The sequence below is a fragment of the Drosophila subobscura genome, chromosome U, assembly GCF_008121235.1.
Source record: "Drosophila subobscura isolate 14011-0131.10 chromosome U, UCBerk_Dsub_1.0, whole genome shotgun sequence".
NCBI lineage: Eukaryota > Metazoa > Arthropoda > Insecta > Diptera > Drosophilidae > Drosophila > Drosophila subobscura.
This window is the reverse complement of record NC_048534.1, coordinates 19,907,357-19,925,975: the sequence shown is the minus strand read 5'-3', so window position 1 is coordinate 19,925,975 and position 18,619 is coordinate 19,907,357. Positions and strand designations below refer to the sequence as shown.

Genomic DNA, 18,619 nt, shown 5'->3' with positions numbered 1-18,619 from the left:
TTTGCTAACGCATTTTTTTGATTAATAACATACAAATGTATTTGTCCAATTCAAAATAATCTGACAAAAAAACAGAAAATGGATAAATACGGAGTCAACATTTCGAACAATTTCATATTTTGTATACCAATCAAAACCATGGATGGCCAAAACTAGCTGTAAACTAGCTGAACTGGCAGCATTGGAGCAGCGACCGCAACGACCAAGTGGGGGCAGAGAGCTCAAAAGCGCCAACGCTGCAATGTAATTTTCAGTTTACTTTGGAGCTCTCGCAGTTGATAATAAATTTTCTCTGGATCCCGTGGAGCGTTTCTGGAGCTCCATTTTGACCGTGCTCTGCCGTGTTCGTTACAATATTTGAAAAATAAAAACAGAATCAAAGTGCAAAAGCTCGTATTGAGAATGTTGTTAAATGAAAATTACAGATAAAATTCCAAATTTTCGTTGATAAAATTACAGTTTTTAATAGAAAATACCCCCAAAAAGTAGCATCTCTCCAAAATTAAGTGTTATGTTGTGTGAAGTGTGGTGTGGCTGCAGCTCTAATCCAGATCCCGTGAATATCCATACATAGCCATTCCGAAAAGCTAATAACAGTTTGGTGAGTCTTCTTCCAATACGCCATACCACCACACTACGTTCCAATTAGAAACTGTGTAACTGTAACAACCCCTGCCACCCATTCCCAGATAGAACCACGAAAATAGTCCAGAAATGTTCCCAAAAAAATTGATTACGCAGTACTACACTTCCCATCAAAGTCTTCTTCAGTCGCCGCCAGTTCGGGTTTCCTTTTCAGTTTTGTGTTGTGTTGGATTTTAGTAGCAAAAATGCGTTGGTTGCTTTTATTAATACAACATACACACACTCACACTTGCCCGATGAGAGAGTGGGAGAGAGAAAGAGTGTCATATAAACCAGCTTTTCAGAGAGAGGGAGCATGCGCAGTGGCTGGCATGAGCGGCAAATGGCCGTGTTGTTTTTATATCCATTACTCTGAATGTACTAAGGTATGTGAGTTTAATGTCCGTTTATGTGTTAGCATCCACGATTGGGTTCAGTCAAATTCATTCGTCGTCTGTTCGAACATCGATTTGCAACAGCTTAAAAAAATTTGTTTGTTTCCGCCCCTAAAACTATGAAAATTAACATTCAATACCACCTGTAGATGTAAGTCACTTGGTACAGGGTATCTCTTTGTCGAATCACTCGACCAAATAGTTCTCGCTAGCAGGTTAGTGGGCGGGTGAGGTTGCGGAGGGGCCCCCTGCAGGTGAATGCTGTTGTCGTTGTAATGTGGATTTGTTGTGGTATGTGCGCGCGGCAAAATCTCTGGCCTGGCATGGCATGGCACCGCGTCCATATTCCCCAACTGAAAACTAAATTTGAAAACCTATAGCATCGCATCCAATCGCCATTGCATTGACGTTGCTTTTAGTTGAGCTCGCTTTTCTCTGTCGTTGCTATTGTCATTCTTGGCTATTTGCGCCTGGGTCGGGCTGTGGGTGACGTCACACACTGGGCCAAGCTATATTTAAAACTCGTTTCGACGCTTTTCAAATGGCCATTGTTTTTGGAATAGTCGCCAGGGCCTAGCCCAAGCCCCATTCAAGCTGAAGGTAAGGCACTTACACAACAGACCGATATAGTGGTCACCAGTTGGCACCCTGACCAGAATCAAGCCAAGCGAAGATCGGGATTCAATTACCTTCTGTATATTTTACCTTGGCCTAGCCCATCTTCCATTTCCAACTGTAAAAGGAGTGTTCTCCGTCCAGGGTCGCCTTTCTATCGCATTCTACTTACTCTTTTATGTTTGCTTTTCCCTCTCGTCTTTTCAATGTTTAAACAGAACGGCGATAAGCCACTTTACGGTAGTGTGTGTGTATGTGTGTGGCTGATATGATTTCGATGTCGTCACGTGGGAGTTGCTGTTGGAGTTCTTTGCCGTAATTTTGACAATCCAACTCCACAGCAATAGAGAATGACAGAGAGAGAGAGAGCTAATTGCATTCCCTTCCCATGCTGATAGTGTCGTCAATTAGCTGATCGCTATATATAGAAATGATCTTCGTTCCAGCCGGGAATACAGAGAGAGAGAGAGAGTTGGAAATGTTCTTCGATTCAGCGGATGGAAAAGGAGAAGTGGATAGAAAGAGTTCCAAATGATATTCGATTGAACAGTGAATGGAGTAGGAAAAGAGAGAGATAAGCTGAAAGAGGGAGATGGAGCTGGCAGCTAAACATAGAACAAAAACGTAGAGAAAGAAAGCTTTGGATAGCATTGCATATCGATCGTTGTTCGTTGAATGAGAATTTACAGTTAGTCTTTGCCCCTTCAAGTACCGTAATAAGTACCTGCATTTACACACATACAATGAACATTCAGTGGTATGGGTAGTTGTGCCCCATATATCTTAATATCTTCATCTATTTGCGCTTCCGTTATTCGCACGGCCCGCCCCAATGTCATGCGATATAAGTAGTACCTACACCTTTGGCGCCAGGCTTGCCACCTATCTTTGGATCTGGGCTTAGTCGACATGCAAATGTGCCATAAAAAGCGCTCCGGCGTCTTGACTTTTCAACTTTAAAATCAGGAAAAGGAAATTCATGGAATGGAGGAAGGGACAGTGTAAGGAGCGCATCGTAACCCCCAGTTGGCGTCCAAAATTCTCTAAAGACACGCCAACGGCTGCTTAGCTCAGGAAAAGGTTAAAAATTTGCATAAAATCGAATATTTACATGTGTTTCTGCTATGGGTATATTGTATGTGTGTATGTTTGTGTGCGTTACAGTTCCGATGATGGGGTCAACATCGTAAACCTGCTGCTGGTGGGACCGCAGACCCATAAAATACATTCTCTTATGCAGATTAGTAGATGGAAGGCACGCTCTCAGAAGGGAAACCCTATGTGGTAAATTGATATGAAAATACTTTAGATAAGAAAATGCAAGTGATCTAAAAATAAGAGAAAGATGGATAAAGAATGGAAATTGTCTAGGAATACTCGTAGTTGAATAAAGCAACTCCCCTGTAAGAGTGTTTCCCATTCGAGGTTACAGACTGTTACCATCCATTGTTTATGGGATTTATGTTTATGCGGATGCCAGCAAAATTGACTGACTAACGGAGGAAGGGTGGTGAGGTGGCCACTGACTGCGAAGTGATGTCTATATGCATATATCGATATGGAAGCCATCACCTACATACAATACATGACTACGACGACGACTACGACTAAAAGGAAAAGTGGAGCAAATAAGGCAAAAGAATTGTGCCTTGGGTGGGGGTGTGAGAAGGAGGAGGCTAATGGCTAGTGGTTAGGGGCAAAGAGACCCACTCATAAAGTTGGTAAAAGTGACAAACAGAACACATGTTTCCACTCAATACATGCATATGTATAGTACAATATGTACACGTGTAGCTGTGTGTAAAATGTTTTGTGTGTGGAACACCCTTTGCGGAAAACATCATTTATTTCCATCCAATTAAGGCAAAGTCAGGTCTCTCACTAGCACTGTGCAGGCGGCGGCTGCGTGTGTGTGGGTGGGCGCATTTGTTGCTAACAAACGAAAGAAAGAACAAAAGCTTATGGTAAAAATGTTATAAGCAATGGTGACGACTAAGTGATACCCTAACAGACACTGATAGTGGAAAGAGAACTGAACTTAATGGCAATGAAATCTATCCACTTATTTAGGGTACTCGTTTAATAGTTAAAAATTAAATTTTGTTAATGAAAAATCACATGCGGAAGCGTCAAACCAGAGACCCGGTGTGTGTGGGCTTACCAGAAGTGATTTAAGACACTTTGACGAGAGTTTTGCCGTTTTACTGTTGCCTGCAGCGACATTTGAAAAGTTTTGTAATAAATTTAGTTACTTTTATATTATTGCAGTCGCCAAGCAGCAGCAGCAGCAGCCGTGTTGGTGTTGTCTCCGTAGCCGTGTCCGAACCCGCGCGTCCGCTATGATGCTGGACGATGACAACTCAGATCTCTTGGTCTGTGCATCCGAAATGATGAAAGGTGAGTGCAAAAGGAAACATTATACGAGTCTCTAGAGATTACAATAGACATTTGTATCTCCCTTTCAGACCGTTTGTATTTTGTGGCGTTCAAGAAGAACATTAAGCCCAAGAATACCGTCAACACGCATTACTTTAGCATCGATGAGGAGTACATCTATGAGAACTTCTACAGCGACTTTGGCCCGCTGAATATCTGCATGCTGTATCGCTACTGCATGAAGCTCAACACAAAGCTGAGTGCCAAGTGCCATGCCAACCGAAAGATTGTCCACTACACCTCCATGAATCCGGCCAAGCGGCTCAATGCGGCGTATCTGATTGGTTCGTATGCCGTAAGTATGGCAGGAGATCAAACCACACGGTCCAAACATTAACTGAGAATTTGTATTATAGATAATCTACCTGAACAAAACGCCACTGGAGGCATATAGACCTTTGGTGTCTGGCGAAATACCCGCCTATACGCGCTTCTGCGATGCCAGCTATGGCCCCAGCAGTTTCAAGATCTCTCTGCTGGATTGCCTCAATGCCGTGCACAAGGGCCTGCAGGCGGGCTTCTTCAATTTCGATGACTTTGATGCCGAGGAGTATGAGTACTTTGAGCGTGTCGAAAACGGCGACTTCAATTGGATTGTGCCACAGAAATTTATTGCCTTTTGTGGTCCACATCAGAAGAGCAAAACGTTGCCGAATGGATATCCGTGCCATGCACCCGAGCGTTATTTTTCCTACTTTCGGGATAACCATGTGACGACCGTCATTCGGTTGAATGCAAAGGTCTACCATGCCTCGTCGTTTGAGAATGCCGGCTTCGATCACAAGGATTTGTTCTTCATCGATGGCAGCACACCGAGTGATGCCATCATGAAGAAATTCCTGTCCATCTGTGAGACGACAAAGGGTGCCATTGCCGTGCACTGCAAGGCGGGACTGGGTCGCACGGGCAGCCTCATTGGCGCGTACATGATGAAGCATTATGGCTTCAGCGCCTTGGAGGCCATTGCCTGGCTAAGGCTGTGCCGGCCAGGCTCCGTGATAGGCCACCAGCAGCAGTGGATGGAGGAGTATGTATAGATTAGACAGCATCCTGCCGATTCCCACTTATCCGCATTTATTTTATTTTGTAGCAAACAAAGCTGGCTGTGGTCAGAGGGCGAACGTATGCGACGTCGCAGTGGCATTCCCATGCTGCGGCACACTTATGGCATCTACAGCCTGGAGCTGAAGACCAAACTGACGGAAGCCTCGGCCGCCTCGAATCCCCTCGAGCAGGTGGATCTGCTGATGAATCGAGTCAAGAGAATTTCACAGCGCGTGGACACAATGCATCTGCATGATCAGGACACCGCGCTGGACTCGGCTACCGATCAGACGGACGAGGAGATCTCCGAGCAGCGTCGCCTTGAGCATAACGAACGAGCGCTGTATCGCTGCAGCACGGATGATCCCAATTGCAATGGCAGCGACAACGACACGGACCCGGCCAGTGCACCGGCGGAGGCCCCACCGATCGCCTCCACCTACACAATGTCCACGCGTCGGCGCAAGTCCCCGTCGGCGGCCAACAAACCCACAGTGATTGCCAACTCCCTGAGGCGTCTGGTCAATCCGGTGGCCGTCAATCGTAATGTTCACAGCGTCACCCCACAGGCGACAACTCCGGGTGTTGTCTTTCCCACAGCGGAGACGGCCAGCTGCACGGAGAAGAAGCTGCGGAAACAGCCAACTGGCAATGTATTTGAAGCGGCTCGCCACACCATAGCCTCGACTGTGCGCATGACGCAGACGGCGCTGGAGAAGAAGCAGGCACAGACGCAGGGCGACAAACTCAACCAGATCAAGGCGCTGCGTCGGCATCATTCGCGCTCCGTAAATGTCAACAGCAACAGGTGAGAAACAGAACCCACTGGAAGATCCCTAGAGACTGACAATCGTTCTGCTTTCAGCGAGCCGGACTCGAATCTGAGGCATACGCGCGCACGTTCTCAGCCCTTCCGAAACAACAACAATGGTGGGACGACGACGATAACAACCTCGAGGTGTGCAACGCAGACGACAACCTGCCTGCTGCAGGGTACAGTGCCGGCAGTGTCTTCGGCAGCGGCGGCCGTTGCCTTGGCCAATAATCTGAACAATAACAACAACAACAACAGCACCATAACCCACAGCAGTACTCTAAGCCCATCCCTGAATAATCAGAATTTTAATCAGAACAAAAACAACAACAACAATGATGGCACCACTAACAATCTCCTGCCCGGCAGTCGCACCCGCAGCCTGGCGATCTACAGCAAGAGGTAAGTGGTGGACCCAACCCCCCACCCCGCCATTGATCGAACTCGAATTCGAAACTTTCTCCCACTCGAAATGTACCCAATAGATGCCTCTTTTTTTGTTGTTCGTTGGATTCGATTTGTTGCGCTCCCGATTCAGCTTTAACCATTTTTTCTCGCCCTAATTCGTTTTCCTTTTCCCCATTCCTTGAGTTGTATATAGAGTGTATGTATTTCCATTAATTTTCGAAACCCCTTCCTGTCCCGTAATATAATTTGCACCAAATTTAACCAAACACTAACCAATCAGGAACTATCGATAATTATCGATTACTAAATTAAGCTACCAAAATGGCGTATGTACAGCCACATTAACTATTGATGATCGTTATTTATCGCTTATCGATTACAAAATGTAACGGCGTATGTACAGCCAGGAATAATCGTTGATCACTGATCCATTATCGTTGATCGATTACTAAATTTAGCTACTAACTTTAGTTTAGAGTAAAGAGAAACAACATTTTGTATTTGGCATTGCCTGCAGTTTGTTTTAAACATTCCGTCTTGTGCATGCCAAAAATTTACAAGCAAACAAATAATTTATTTGCTCTTAAAAAATAAACTATCAAAAATCTATCGAAATTGTATGTAAAAAGCTTGCGATTATTATTTTTGTTTATCGAATTTTTTTGGCCTCTTGTTTTTCTGTTGTTTTTGGCTTGTGTTTTTTTTTTGGTGTAGCATTTCCCCCGCTCTACATCCCCTCCACCCGGTATCCATAGTCTGTATCTCTTTATCTGTATCTTTATCTCTTGTGCCGCCACACGCCACTCGCTCCATTCTATGCTCTACTACCAGAATGGAATTAAAGCACCTGCGCAAGGCGGAACAGCAGGAACAGCCAGTGTCCAACAGCAGCGTCAAGCCACCGCCGTATGCCACCATCAACGAGAGCAAAATCCCTGTGGTGATGATGAGCGGAGGTGCTGCCGGTGCCGGTGCAGCTGGCAGCTCGGCCACCATTCCGCCCACGCGAGGCAGTGCCGCACGCACCTCGCATCACCACATGACGCTGCGTGGTCGCTCGCGTATACGCTATCAGCGACCTGCGGCAGGGGAGCCAGCGCCGGCGGCTGCCCAAGCGCAGCCCTGTACGGTGGCAACGGCGCGCTATTATCGCGATGTGTCCGCCATACCCACCGCCATGTCATCGCTGGTTGCTCTGGGTACTAATAGTGCTTCCAATTCTGCTTCCTCTTGTACGAATTCTACTGCTGGTTCGGGTTACTATAATATAGCCACAAGATCAGCCTCCGCCACGCTCGATCTGAACTCGAATCCATTGCCGGCGGCCACAACACAAGGGACTGGGCCTGCGGCTGGGGCCAAGTCCAAGCTATCGAACAACAACACGAACAACAACCTCAACAACAACTGCAATTTGAGTAATGCCCATTCTTCTGTTTCTCCTCCACCCAACCACCACAACCACAATCACCTACCAACATCCTCTCCAGACACAGGCCGTCTTAGTGGGCGTGGCAGTGCCGAACTGGAGGCAATCATCGAGCACGTGGGCGCGAGGCGAAACAAGCGATCGCTGAGCTCCACGCGCCTGGACAAGGACAAGTGCGACGAATACAACACGAAGCTGCTGCGGAAGACGAGCATCGTCGCAGCGGCGGCGGCAGCAGCAGCAGCAACCACACCCACTCCTGCCAACAACAATCACAGCCATAGTGGCGGCAGCAGCAAGTACAGCAGCAACAGTGGCACACCCACAACACCCAGCACGGGAGGCAGCTTCAAGCTATCGCGTCGTGTGTTTGGTGAATCGGGCTCCTCGGCATCCACATCGGCCTCCAACTCGGGCATACCCACGCCTACAGCACCGCCAACATCCACGCAGTGGCAGCAACACCATGTGGTACCTCCTCGTGTTGGCAGTCGCCTGTCCAGCGATCGGGAGCGGGAGCGCCAGCAGCAGGAGCAGCAGCAAGCGCTGAAGCTGCGCAAGAAGATCAGCTACTGAGCAGAGTTCCTGTTCCTCCTGGTTGCCTTTTGTTTTACACACACCCAAACCTACATAATCCTTTTGTTAAATAGTGAGAAATTAAACCTCCAATTAGAAAGAGATTCCAAGTGCCGCTTGAATCATCTTTTGCCTTAGCAATTCTTGTACAAAAGTTAACGAATCATTAAATTCAATTTGAACCTCTTGATGTTTTATCACAAAACCAAAACGAAACCCTTTTTGGATTGTATTAACGAACGAAATTTATGTGCATTATTCAGACTCATTTAGAGTGTAAATAGGATACAAGTTTATTTAGTTGTAAGCCAACAAACACCCCCTATATACATAGCTATAATAAAAATGTTAACATTATATATGTATGTACTTTGGGTTGGTCTAGATGGCATATAAAAGGGTGGGCTAATGGCCATTGAATGGTAAGATATTTGAGTGGAAATTAAATCTAAATTCGTAGCAAAATAACAGTTCGTATTGATAAGCATATCCTAGACAAGCATATCCTTAAAATAACCAATCATATGGCCATAGATCCTGTCCTCTACTTCCAGAAAAACGCGATCAAAATCAACGTCTAGCTCAACTTTAACAATTACTTGATTGTTAGTCGATGGAACTGTAGAGATTTCGGGTGTAATGTTCAGCGCGCTCAGCAAGTCCATCAGCTGGTCCTTTTCATTTTCGTAGTCCTCGGAATTGATGACATCAAAGGCGGCCTTCTTCAGATGCGGAAAGAAGTTCTTGTAGTAGTTGTGTGCATCGCACAGTTTGCGGCCAGAGAATTCCGCATGGCCCGAGTCGGTGAGCTCACGGTAGGTGGTGAACAGCAGGCGACGTTCGGCCTCAACATCGTTGATGGCATCGGCGGGAGCTGCACTCACGTCCGTGGGCTTGGTGCTGACCACCTGCATGTTGCCAAACTTGTTCGAATCGGCTGAGATAATCGACAGCATCTCGATGGCCGCACGCTGGCGGGCATCCTTTTTTTTGTCCGACTTGCCGTAACGCTTCATTGAGGCCACCGTGCAGCAGGCCACGAATTCGGGTGCATCTGGGGTGCCGCTCTGCTGCACAATCTCGATGAAGGGCAGCGGCGTCTCATGGCGAACGCAGTAGTCACGCAGCTCCTTCACCATATCGCGATTTAGGTTCTTTAGCTCATCGTACAAATCCGAACCGTTGTCAAAGCCATTTCCATCGGTGTCCATGTGCTCGCTCAGTCCCGGTATTGTGCGCAGTTTCTTCAGCATATTCGCGGCTGCCAAATGTTTGGAGTCGCGCTTTGAGCGACCTGATGTATAGAGAAATGGATATGAAGTAAGGTAAAATATAAATGTATGATATATTTAGAATAGTTAGAGTATAAAATGAGTTCACTTACCATTTCCATAGGCTTCGATTTCCATTAGAATGATTTTGCAAACGTATCCTCCGTCTTCTCCGTCAATGTAATCATACTTCGGCACCGGAGTCTTGCTCTTGGCGCAGAATTCTTGCAAGCTTGAAACGGCAGACTTTTTGTCCATTTGTTCTTTACAAAATGATTTTCCGCTGACAAACCAAAAACAAAATTCTTGTCTTTAGAGATGCGCGATGCTCGATATCAGTTGGTTATCGGTAATACTTTAAAATACTTCATAAATATTTCATGAAATCATAAGCTAAAATTAGATGGTAACATTTAATTAGTTGTAGCCTTCGAATGGTTATTTTAAAGCCACTGCGGCAATGAATTAATAAACATGCGATTTAATATGCATACACGTCAGCGAATGCTACCAGCAGTTGGCAGCCCTTGTATTGTATTAACAAGTGTTGCTGCCAGAGATGAGCAAAAGTGACATCGCCAAGTCACAGGATATTCATAATAATGTTCCTAAAAACTGCTGTTGAGGTACAAGGAGACTTCAAAAAAATTGTCATTTAATTAATACTAGTAAGTATACGGCCAGTAATTATAAAATAACATTTCTTAACCTGCAGTTTTTGATATTTCGCAGCAGGTGTAAACTGTGACTTTAAAAATACTTGTGACAAGTAGCAGCCGAGTGCATTGCCGTCATCTCCAATTTCAGGTCAGAATCAGAAACGAAGGCGAAAATTCCGACTCTCAGAGGGCACAAACGGACGGACGTTTATAACTTCGTTTCATAATCAATAATTTCTCTTGCTGAAAGCAAGCACAACACACAAAACGAATCGCAAACACATATCGTTTTTCGTTAGTTAAAGTACAGCATTACAAACCATTTTCGGTAGCAAAACGAAGAGGAGCTAAATCAAATGTAAAAGTTTGTCAAAACATACAAACGACTATTGTTCGTGTGTGTTTGCGCGAAGCAGAGCCCCGAGATCGAGAGGAATAGGAAGTGAACAAAATTTGGGGGCCAGCAGCGACTGCAAAACAAAAAACGAAACAACGGAATCACAAGATCGACAACCAGTAGAAAGTGTGTTCAGCAGCGTTGGGGGTCACAATAATGGACGACACTGCCGCCTCACCCGCAGCGGCCACAGCCGCTGGCTGTGATGCTGCCCGTGACAAGACAACAAACGCTGGCGTCGCAGTCGCGGCAGCAGCCAGCAGCACCAGTGTGAGGCTCCTAATTAAGTCATCCAATCAACAATATGACGACATGAATGTCGACAGTGACCTCTCCTGGACGGTGCAGCGACTGAAGAAGCAGCTGTCCCTGGTGTATCCTGGCAAACCGGTAGGCAAATAATTTATGTACTTCGTGCTATTGTGTCATTGTTATCGTAGTTTACGTCAGCTGTGTCGTGCGGCAATCTTATCGTGTTTTGTTTTTTCGGTTGGTTCATTCAAGTCGAGTCTGTGCAATTTGCGTCTTAGTTTAGTACACGCCAAGTACACGTCAGTACATCCAGCGGCGGCGGGGCATGCCGTGCATCAAGCTGCAATTTATAGCATTTGTCATGCCTCTTGCGTCATGCGGCAGCAGCAGCAGCAGCGTGTAATGTGTGTGTTCCCTTCTCTGCTTGCAGGACATCAACGATCAAAAGCTCATTTACTCTGGAAAACTGCTGGACGATGCCCAGAAGCTGTCGGAGGTTATACGCAGCTACAAGGACGTCTACCAGCAGCATCACATCTTTCACTTGGTCTGTGCCAGCAAGCACTTTCCCAAGCCACCGGCCATGCCCACGGTTGTGCCCAAGAGTGCAACAGCTCCGCGGCAGGAGGCCAATGCCAATGAGCTGCGTCAGCGTCATGCTACAAATCAACAGCAGCAGCAACAGCCGCCACTGCAACTGCCACAACAGCAGGCCAACAGCGTGGACAGTGATGAGAATCTTGCCATAAGAACTTGGTACGCTCTCTGGCTGCGGCAGCAACAGACGGCCATACATACCGATCCGCATGTGGCCTACCAGCAGCAGGCGCTGCTCTACAATGCCTGGATGAGTCAGGTCTATGACAGATATCTGCAGGATCTGATGCGTGGGTGAGTCCGCTTTTTTTCTGGCATCTCTGGGGCATTTCTAATCAATTTTCGTTCTCCCTTCTCAGGGCCGATTCCCCGCCTGGCAATCGAGTACCTCTGCTGCCGAATATGCTGCCACAATGGGAGCTGGAGGCCAGGCAGCGGGTTGCTGGCGCAGCTGCAGTTGCAGCAGGCGTTCAACTGAATCAGGCGCCTGTCGCACAGCCGGCGGCGGCGGCGGTGCCACCAGTAGCTAACAGACCAAACTTCCCCCTCATTCAGGAGGAGCCCGACAATCGAGACTGGCTCGACAGCTTCTTCAGCTTTACGCGCCTGGCCCTTTTCGTCACTGTCTTGTACTTCAATTCGTCGCCGCTGCGTTGCCTGCTGGTGATGCTCATAGCTGGTGTGATTTACCTGTGAGTGCCACGAAGTCTTTGATGCCTGTTAAATGTATGCTAAAGTCTTGCCTCTTCCTCTTAGCTATCATATTGGTGTGCTGCGACGTCGTCGCGAGCGTAACAATAACAACATCAATCGCAACAATAATGCTGGCAATGCTGCTGCTGCCTTTGCTGCAGTGCAGCAGATTCAACGCATGATGGATGCCGTGGAGCGTGAGAATAACGATCCGCAGGCAGCGGTCGAGCCAGCAGTGGTTGCGGGACAGGATGCACCCGATGCAGCAGTCGCTGATGCTGCTCCAGCTCCTGTAGCGGATGCTGTTCCAGCTCCCGCTGCAGCTGCTGTTCCAGCCACTGCCGCTGGACCCGAACAAGCGGCCGCTGTTTCAGCTGAAGCCGCTGCCGTGGAACCACCAAATGCCAATAACTCTGTGATTTCCGTTGTGCGCACCTTTGTCATTACGTTCTTCACCTCGCTGCTGCCCGAGGCACCGGCGCTGTAGAGGAAATTCTTCTATCAAAAGTCCACTGTCTACTATAACCATTCGCGGGCGCAGCCGCTTTCAGCCTAAACCCCACCCCACACACCCACAAACCTCTTACCACTCATAATCAAAAATGTTATAACTTCTTCCTTTAAGCTCTGGACTACCCCGCATCGAAGGGGGTAGCCCAAAGGCAATTTGTTTTTTCTAGCTGTAAGGATTTAGTATAATTTATTAAACTTCTGTGCGTGTAGCCTCCCCTTAGACATTAGCTAATTAAGAGAGAAACAAAAAAAAGAATACTGTTTTTGATGTGAATACGTGAGTAGGACATGGAGCTGCTGATTGATCTGGCTCTGGACGTAGTGCCAGAGTTGAAAACTATGAAACCAAGATGCAATTACAAATAAACAAATTTATGCTTTAACACTGAAACCAAAACACACCCAAGAGACTGCTCTAAAATTTGTACTCTTAAAACTCTCTCTTATCAGCAGCAATGGAAAATTTTCAGGCCAAAAATTCGGCACGCTCTCCCTCCGCCTGCGGGTAAGTAGACTTCTCTCTCTTTTTCGGACTCTCTGCTAACGCACTTAAAATTCTGTTTGTGGTTACTTTCAGCTTCGTTGTGGAGATGCGACTGGAAGCCGCTCTCGGCTTATCGCTGGCTGTATATGGCCTGGGGTCCGGCTGCTGATTAGGCGCTGGATCGCTGGGATTGCCTTTAGAACACCGCCAACACTCAGAGCAGACGGATCGCATTCACAGCCACACACGAAAGAAACTGAAGAACTTACTGAATACCGCCTTCAAGTGCTGCCTTAACATGTGGCGAGTGATTCAACAGCGCGCAACAATCGCGCATCCGCTGATCAGGCAGCGTCATGTAAGTTGATTGACCCGCCCAAGCCACAAACCCCAATTATAACTGTGAATTCTTTTGATCTTGCAGAGTCGAGTGATCGCCATACGCCGCGAGGATCAATCTGTGTGGGAGCGTCGTGCACCGTTTGGACCCACGCATGTACAAAAATTGGTCAAGCAGAATGTTAAGGTCATCGTACAGCCCTCCAATCGACGCGCCTATCCCATGCAGGTGAGCGCGACGAGATCCTGTAACTTTCCATGGCAACGCCTGAGAGCCACCTGCCCAAAAACTCAAATCAAAAGTCAGGCCAGATAGATTAAACGCATTAGATGTGTAGCAACACGCCCCCCAACAGTGTCGCGCACCATAAATAAATCCGGTTTGATAAGCCTTCTCGCTCGAGCTCTAAATTTGGCAATTTGCTGGACAGGCCTTGAAAGAAAAACAAAGGCAGGGGCAGAGCAATCATCGAGGCTTATCGCCAAGCAGCGAAATGATTCTATGGAAAGTATAGACTAAAGCCAGAAATGATTTTAATGAATGATAGCAGCGATACGCGAAATTTTTGAAGAGCAAACGTGTGGCAGGAGATGGAATAGATTGCCTTGATTGATACGCAGTGGAGGCAAGCAATCTTTTGAGATAGTAAGAGTCGAGTTTGAGTATAATAACAATAATATTTGTAGTTTGCAATTGAAAATGTATAGTTAAAATATGTGTATAGATAGGAGGAGATAGGGAGCAAACTGTGGAGGAGCAGGAAATAATTGATTGAAGGAACTTGGAGGCTGAAATAAGTATCAAACCCTTTCCCAATGGTTACTCTTTCAATGAGCCACAGCTAACAGAGTTCTACGGATAAATATTAGACTGTAACGAGTAACGAGTAACGAGAAGGAATATCCATAGTTGAAAGAAAAATCCCTTGACCTTATAATGGCTCTTCTCGAGCAGCTAATTTCTATAAAACAATCCCATATTCGCATAAACATTTCCTGAAGTAATACAACAAATCCTTGGGTTTATAATTACTGCCTCATGCCTCAAAAGCTAAACACACAAAAACAAACGATAAGATAAGCGAGATAATAATTGTTTTTTCTTTGATGCTAACCCACAGGCCTATATGCAGGCAGGCGCACACATACAGGAGGACATCAGCGAGGCTTCTGTTATATTTGGGGTCAAACAAGTGCCCATCGATGCTTTGATACCCGGCAAGACCTATTGTTTCTTTTCGCACACCATTAAGGCACAGGAATCGAACATGCCACTGCTGGATGCGATCTTAGAGAAGGTTTGTTCACAGTTCTCCTATGTAAACTTCAGGTTAAATAATTGTTTCCATTTTCCTTGCAGAAAATTCGTCTCATCGATTACGAGCGCATCATCGATGAGCGCGGCGCGCGTCAGGTGGCCTTTGGCAAATACGCTGGCGTTGCTGGCATGGTCAACATTCTTCACGGCATCGGTCTGCGCCTGTTAGCGCTGGGCCATCACACGCCCTTCATGCACATTGGACCCGCTCACAATTATCGCAATTCCTCGATGGCTCGCCAGGCCATACGCGACTGTGGCTACGAGATCTCGCTGGGCATGATGCCCAAGTCGATTGGGCCGCTAACGTTTGTGTTCACCGGCTCTGGTAATGTCTCGCAGGGCGCGCAGGAGGTGTTCTCGGAGCTGCCTATAGAGTATGTGCCGCCAGAGATGCTGCGCAAGGTGGCAGAGCATGGAAGTGAGTGGAAATTTGTGCAGAAATCATGAAACTTCCACTAATATTCTCTTCCCTGCAGATCAAAACAAGTTGTATGGCTGCGAGGTGAGCCGCTCCGATCATTTGGAGCGTCGCGAGGGCGGCGGCTTTGATGCCAAGGAGTACGACGAGTATCCCGAGCGTTATATCTCCACTTTGAGCACCAAGATTGCGCCCTATGCCTCGGTCATCATAAATGGCATCTACTGGGCGGTGGGCAGCCCCAAGCTGATTAGCATTCCGGATGCCAAGAACCTGCTGCGTCCCGCCAACACACCCTGGCTGCCGGTGAGCAAGGGCAGTCCCGCGCTGCCCCACCGCATGCTGGCCATTTGCGACATCTCCGCGGACCCGGGCGGCTCCATTGAGTTCATGAACGAGTGCACCACCATCGATACGCCCTTCTGCCTGTACGATGCGGACAGGAATAAGGATACGAAGAGCTTCAAGGGACCCGGCGTGCTGGTGTGTTCCATTGACAATATGCCCACGCAGCTGCCGCGCGAGTCCACAGATTTGTTTGGCGAGCTGCTGGCACCCCATGTGCACGACATCATCAAGAGCGATGCCAAGAAGCCGCTGTCCGAGGAGCAGTTCTCCTATCCCATACAATCGGTGAGCTCTTATCTGTCTCCAGCTGTGTTATCAGTTGTGTAATTCCCTTACCCGTTTCCCAGGCGATTATCGCGAGCAATGGCGAGCTGACCGAGGGCTTTCAGTACATTCAGGAGCTGCGCGAGTCCCAGAGCAATCGTTCGCGCCACAAAATGGAAGGCAGCTCCGAGTCGCACAAGAAAGTTTTGGTGCTGGGCGCTGGCATGGTCTCTGCTCCGCTGGTGGAGTGGCTGCACCGCGAGAAGGATGTCAACATCACAGTCTGTTCGCAGGTCAAGGACGAGGCCGATCGACTGGCCAATCAGTATGCGGGCGTGGACAGCGTCTACCTCGATGTCAACGAGAGCACGGGCCATCTCCAAGAGCTCTGCGGCAAGGCGGATGTGGTCGTCTCGCTGCTGCCGTACAGCCTGCATGGCATGGTCGCTCGCTACTGCGTCGCCGAGGGCACACACATGGTCACGGCCAGCTATCTGAACGATGAGATCTCAGCGCTGCACGACGAGGCCAAGGCCAAGGGTGTCACCATCATGAATGAGGTGGGTCTGGACCCGGGCATTGATCATCTGCTGGCACTCGAGTGCATTCACGAGGTGCAGGACAAGGGCGCCGTCGTTGAGTCCTTTGTCAGCTACTGTGGCGGTCTGCCTGCGCCCGAACACTCGAACAATGCGCTGCGCTACAAGTTCTCCTGGTCGCCGCGCGGTGTGCTGCTCAACACGCTCTCTGCGGCCAAGTATTTGAGTCGCGGTCAGATCGTGGAGATCTCGGGCGGCGGTGAGCTCATGTCCACGCCACGCAGTCTCGACTTTTTGCCGGGATTTGCCCTCGAGGGCTTCCCCAATCGGGACTCGACCAAGTACGGCTCGCTGTATGGCCTGGGCAGAGATGTGCACACCCTGCTGCGTGGCACCATACGCTACAAGGGCTTCTCCGAGTCCATAAAGCCCATGCAGCTGCTGGGCCTCATCGATCCGGAGCCACATTCCATGCTGCATCCCAGCGGACCGGATGTCACCTGGCGCCAGCTTGTCATCCATCTGCTGGGCATGTCCGACTCCAGCATCTTCTACGAGAACCTCAAGCAGAAGCTGCACGAACGCATCGGCGATGTGGACTGCATTGAGAGCTTGGGCCTGCTGGAGGAGACGCCCGTTGTGAAGCTCAACACACCGCTGGACACGCTCAGTCATTATCTGTCCAAGCGTTTGGCCTTTGGTGGGTAGTTCTGCAGGGGATTTCATAGCTGATTTTTAATGTTTTTTCTTTGCAGAAAGGGAGGAGCGCGATTTGGTTGTTTTGCGCCATGAGGTGGGCATTCGCTGGCCCGATGGTCGTCGCGAGGAGCGTGGCATTAACTTTGTCGTCTACGGACAGCCGCAGGGACACTCTGCCATGGCCATGACTGTGGGCAAACCTGCCGCAATAGCAGCCAAAATGATACTTGATGGTGAGTCTTCCTTTTCCTCTACTAATTGCTCTACTAATTATTTTCATTCCTTTTTGTCCTCAGGTGAAATCCAAGAACGCGGCGTCCTGCTGCCTTTTACGCCCGACATCTATCGCCCCATGTTGCAGCGTCTGCGCTCCGAGGGTCTGACTGCCACGGAGACCTCCAGATGGTTGAATTAGTCTGAAAAAACGAACCAAAACCAAACCGTACTGCCGGGACTAGCATAACCCCTTAGGCTTAAGTCTTTGAGTGCCTTTCATTCATTCATTTGGGGCATAATTTGTTGTGTTGTTTTTATCGCTTCAACTTTTCTTGGGCTGGTCGATAAGACATGTTAACGTTATCTTTTGTACCGAAAATAAGTTTATGGCTGGAGCTACTTGAGTGCACAAAACAACGTTCAAGTTGCTATCGTGTCGAACTTGGGAAATATTTGTTTCCCCTACGGGCATAATTATTGATTGATGAATGTGGAAGGATTTGAAAAAGAAATGTGAAAAATTATAACAAAATTCTAAAATATGCAATTGGTTTTATTGGAAAATATTTGCAGAAAGAAAGTTGGTAAATTTCGAGGTAATTTCAGATGTGGATTCCATTTGGGCAACGGGAACTCAGCACCTATAAAAGGATTCAAAAAATGATTGAAGATGTGTCTAAAAAGGGATTTTGCTTGAAAAACTTTGTATCATTATGGAGTTGAAGGAGTATTTAATGCTTTTAATTAAAAATTGCATTTTTGGTTGTTGTTTTAGTCACATTTTTCAGATGTGGATTCCATTTATGCCTACCAAGATTCAGATCGGCACTTTGAATGCATTTTGATTAATAAATTCTACATAAATAACTTGAGTAAAATCTGGAAAATTGTAATCCAAATTTTGAATATTTAATTGTTTTTTTTTTTAATGATAAATAATATAGGGTTTGTTTTTAATGTTTCCTTAATGGTAAAAGGTAAGGATATAGTTTTAAAGGAATATAATTTTCATTTAATTAAGAACTTTCCATATTTTATCAATATGCCATTTACTATTTTAGCTACAAAAAAATGTCTACCTCGGGAATCTTAACATCTGTTCCTGAATATGCCTCTCAGATATTAATTATACACATTTAATCGTTAGCTAATTATATAGGAAAACCACTTACCCCTTTAGCAACGAGCCAACAAATTTGAAAGAATATTTAATTTCCTTATGCCACCCCTCAAAAGGGACACATATTTTTGTCCAGATCATTGTGATG

At 47.2% G+C, this 18,619-nt stretch overlaps 4 protein-coding genes across 5 annotated transcripts; 3 read left to right on the top strand and 1 right to left on the bottom strand.

Annotated features, from left to right (window-relative positions):
• The first annotated feature begins 382 nt into the window (after nucleotides 1-382).
• On the top strand, nucleotides 383-8,693 carry LOC117901593 (dual specificity protein phosphatase CDC14B). Of its 2 annotated transcripts, none has more exons than XM_034812404.1 (7): nucleotides 383-601; nucleotides 3,903-4,031; nucleotides 4,100-4,365; nucleotides 4,427-5,097; nucleotides 5,161-5,922; nucleotides 5,980-6,330; nucleotides 7,168-8,693. In XM_034812404.1, exons 2-7 carry the CDS (start codon nucleotides 3,974-3,976, stop codon nucleotides 8,339-8,341), a joined length of 3,282 nt encoding a protein of 1,093 aa, XP_034668295.1. In that variant the 5' UTR covers nucleotides 383-601; nucleotides 3,903-3,973; the 3' UTR covers nucleotides 8,342-8,693. The 2 variants fall into 2 exon arrangements, with proteins under 2 accessions (XP_034668295.1, XP_034668296.1); XM_034812405.1 differs by having other exon boundaries at nucleotides 7,827-7,973.
• LOC117901599 lies at nucleotides 8,593-9,928 on the bottom strand. The gene is made up of 2 exons (XM_034812411.1): nucleotides 9,726-9,928; nucleotides 8,593-9,635 (listed from the first exon to the last, which is right to left on the bottom strand). Exons 1-2 carry the CDS (start codon nucleotides 9,868-9,870, stop codon nucleotides 8,833-8,835), a joined length of 948 nt encoding a protein of 315 aa, XP_034668302.1. The 5' UTR covers nucleotides 9,871-9,928; the 3' UTR covers nucleotides 8,593-8,832.
• A 490-nt stretch (nucleotides 9,929-10,418) lies between these two features.
• On the top strand, nucleotides 10,419-13,120 carry LOC117901597 (homocysteine-responsive endoplasmic reticulum-resident ubiquitin-like domain member 2 protein). Its single transcript, XM_034812410.1, has 4 exons — nucleotides 10,419-11,058; nucleotides 11,351-11,811; nucleotides 11,877-12,209; nucleotides 12,274-13,120. Exons 1-4 carry the CDS (start codon nucleotides 10,825-10,827, stop codon nucleotides 12,695-12,697), a joined length of 1,452 nt encoding a protein of 483 aa, XP_034668301.1. The 5' UTR covers nucleotides 10,419-10,824; the 3' UTR covers nucleotides 12,698-13,120.
• A 221-nt stretch (nucleotides 13,121-13,341) lies between these two features.
• LOC117901594 (alpha-aminoadipic semialdehyde synthase, mitochondrial) lies at nucleotides 13,342-17,893 on the top strand. Its single transcript, XM_034812406.1, has 8 exons — nucleotides 13,342-13,565; nucleotides 13,632-13,775; nucleotides 14,668-14,844; nucleotides 14,907-15,285; nucleotides 15,344-15,918; nucleotides 15,981-17,136; nucleotides 17,192-17,368; nucleotides 17,432-17,893. Exons 1-8 carry the CDS (start codon nucleotides 13,506-13,508, stop codon nucleotides 17,548-17,550), a joined length of 2,787 nt encoding a protein of 928 aa, XP_034668297.1. The 5' UTR covers nucleotides 13,342-13,505; the 3' UTR covers nucleotides 17,551-17,893.
• The last annotated feature ends 726 nt before the right edge of the window (nucleotides 17,894-18,619 follow it).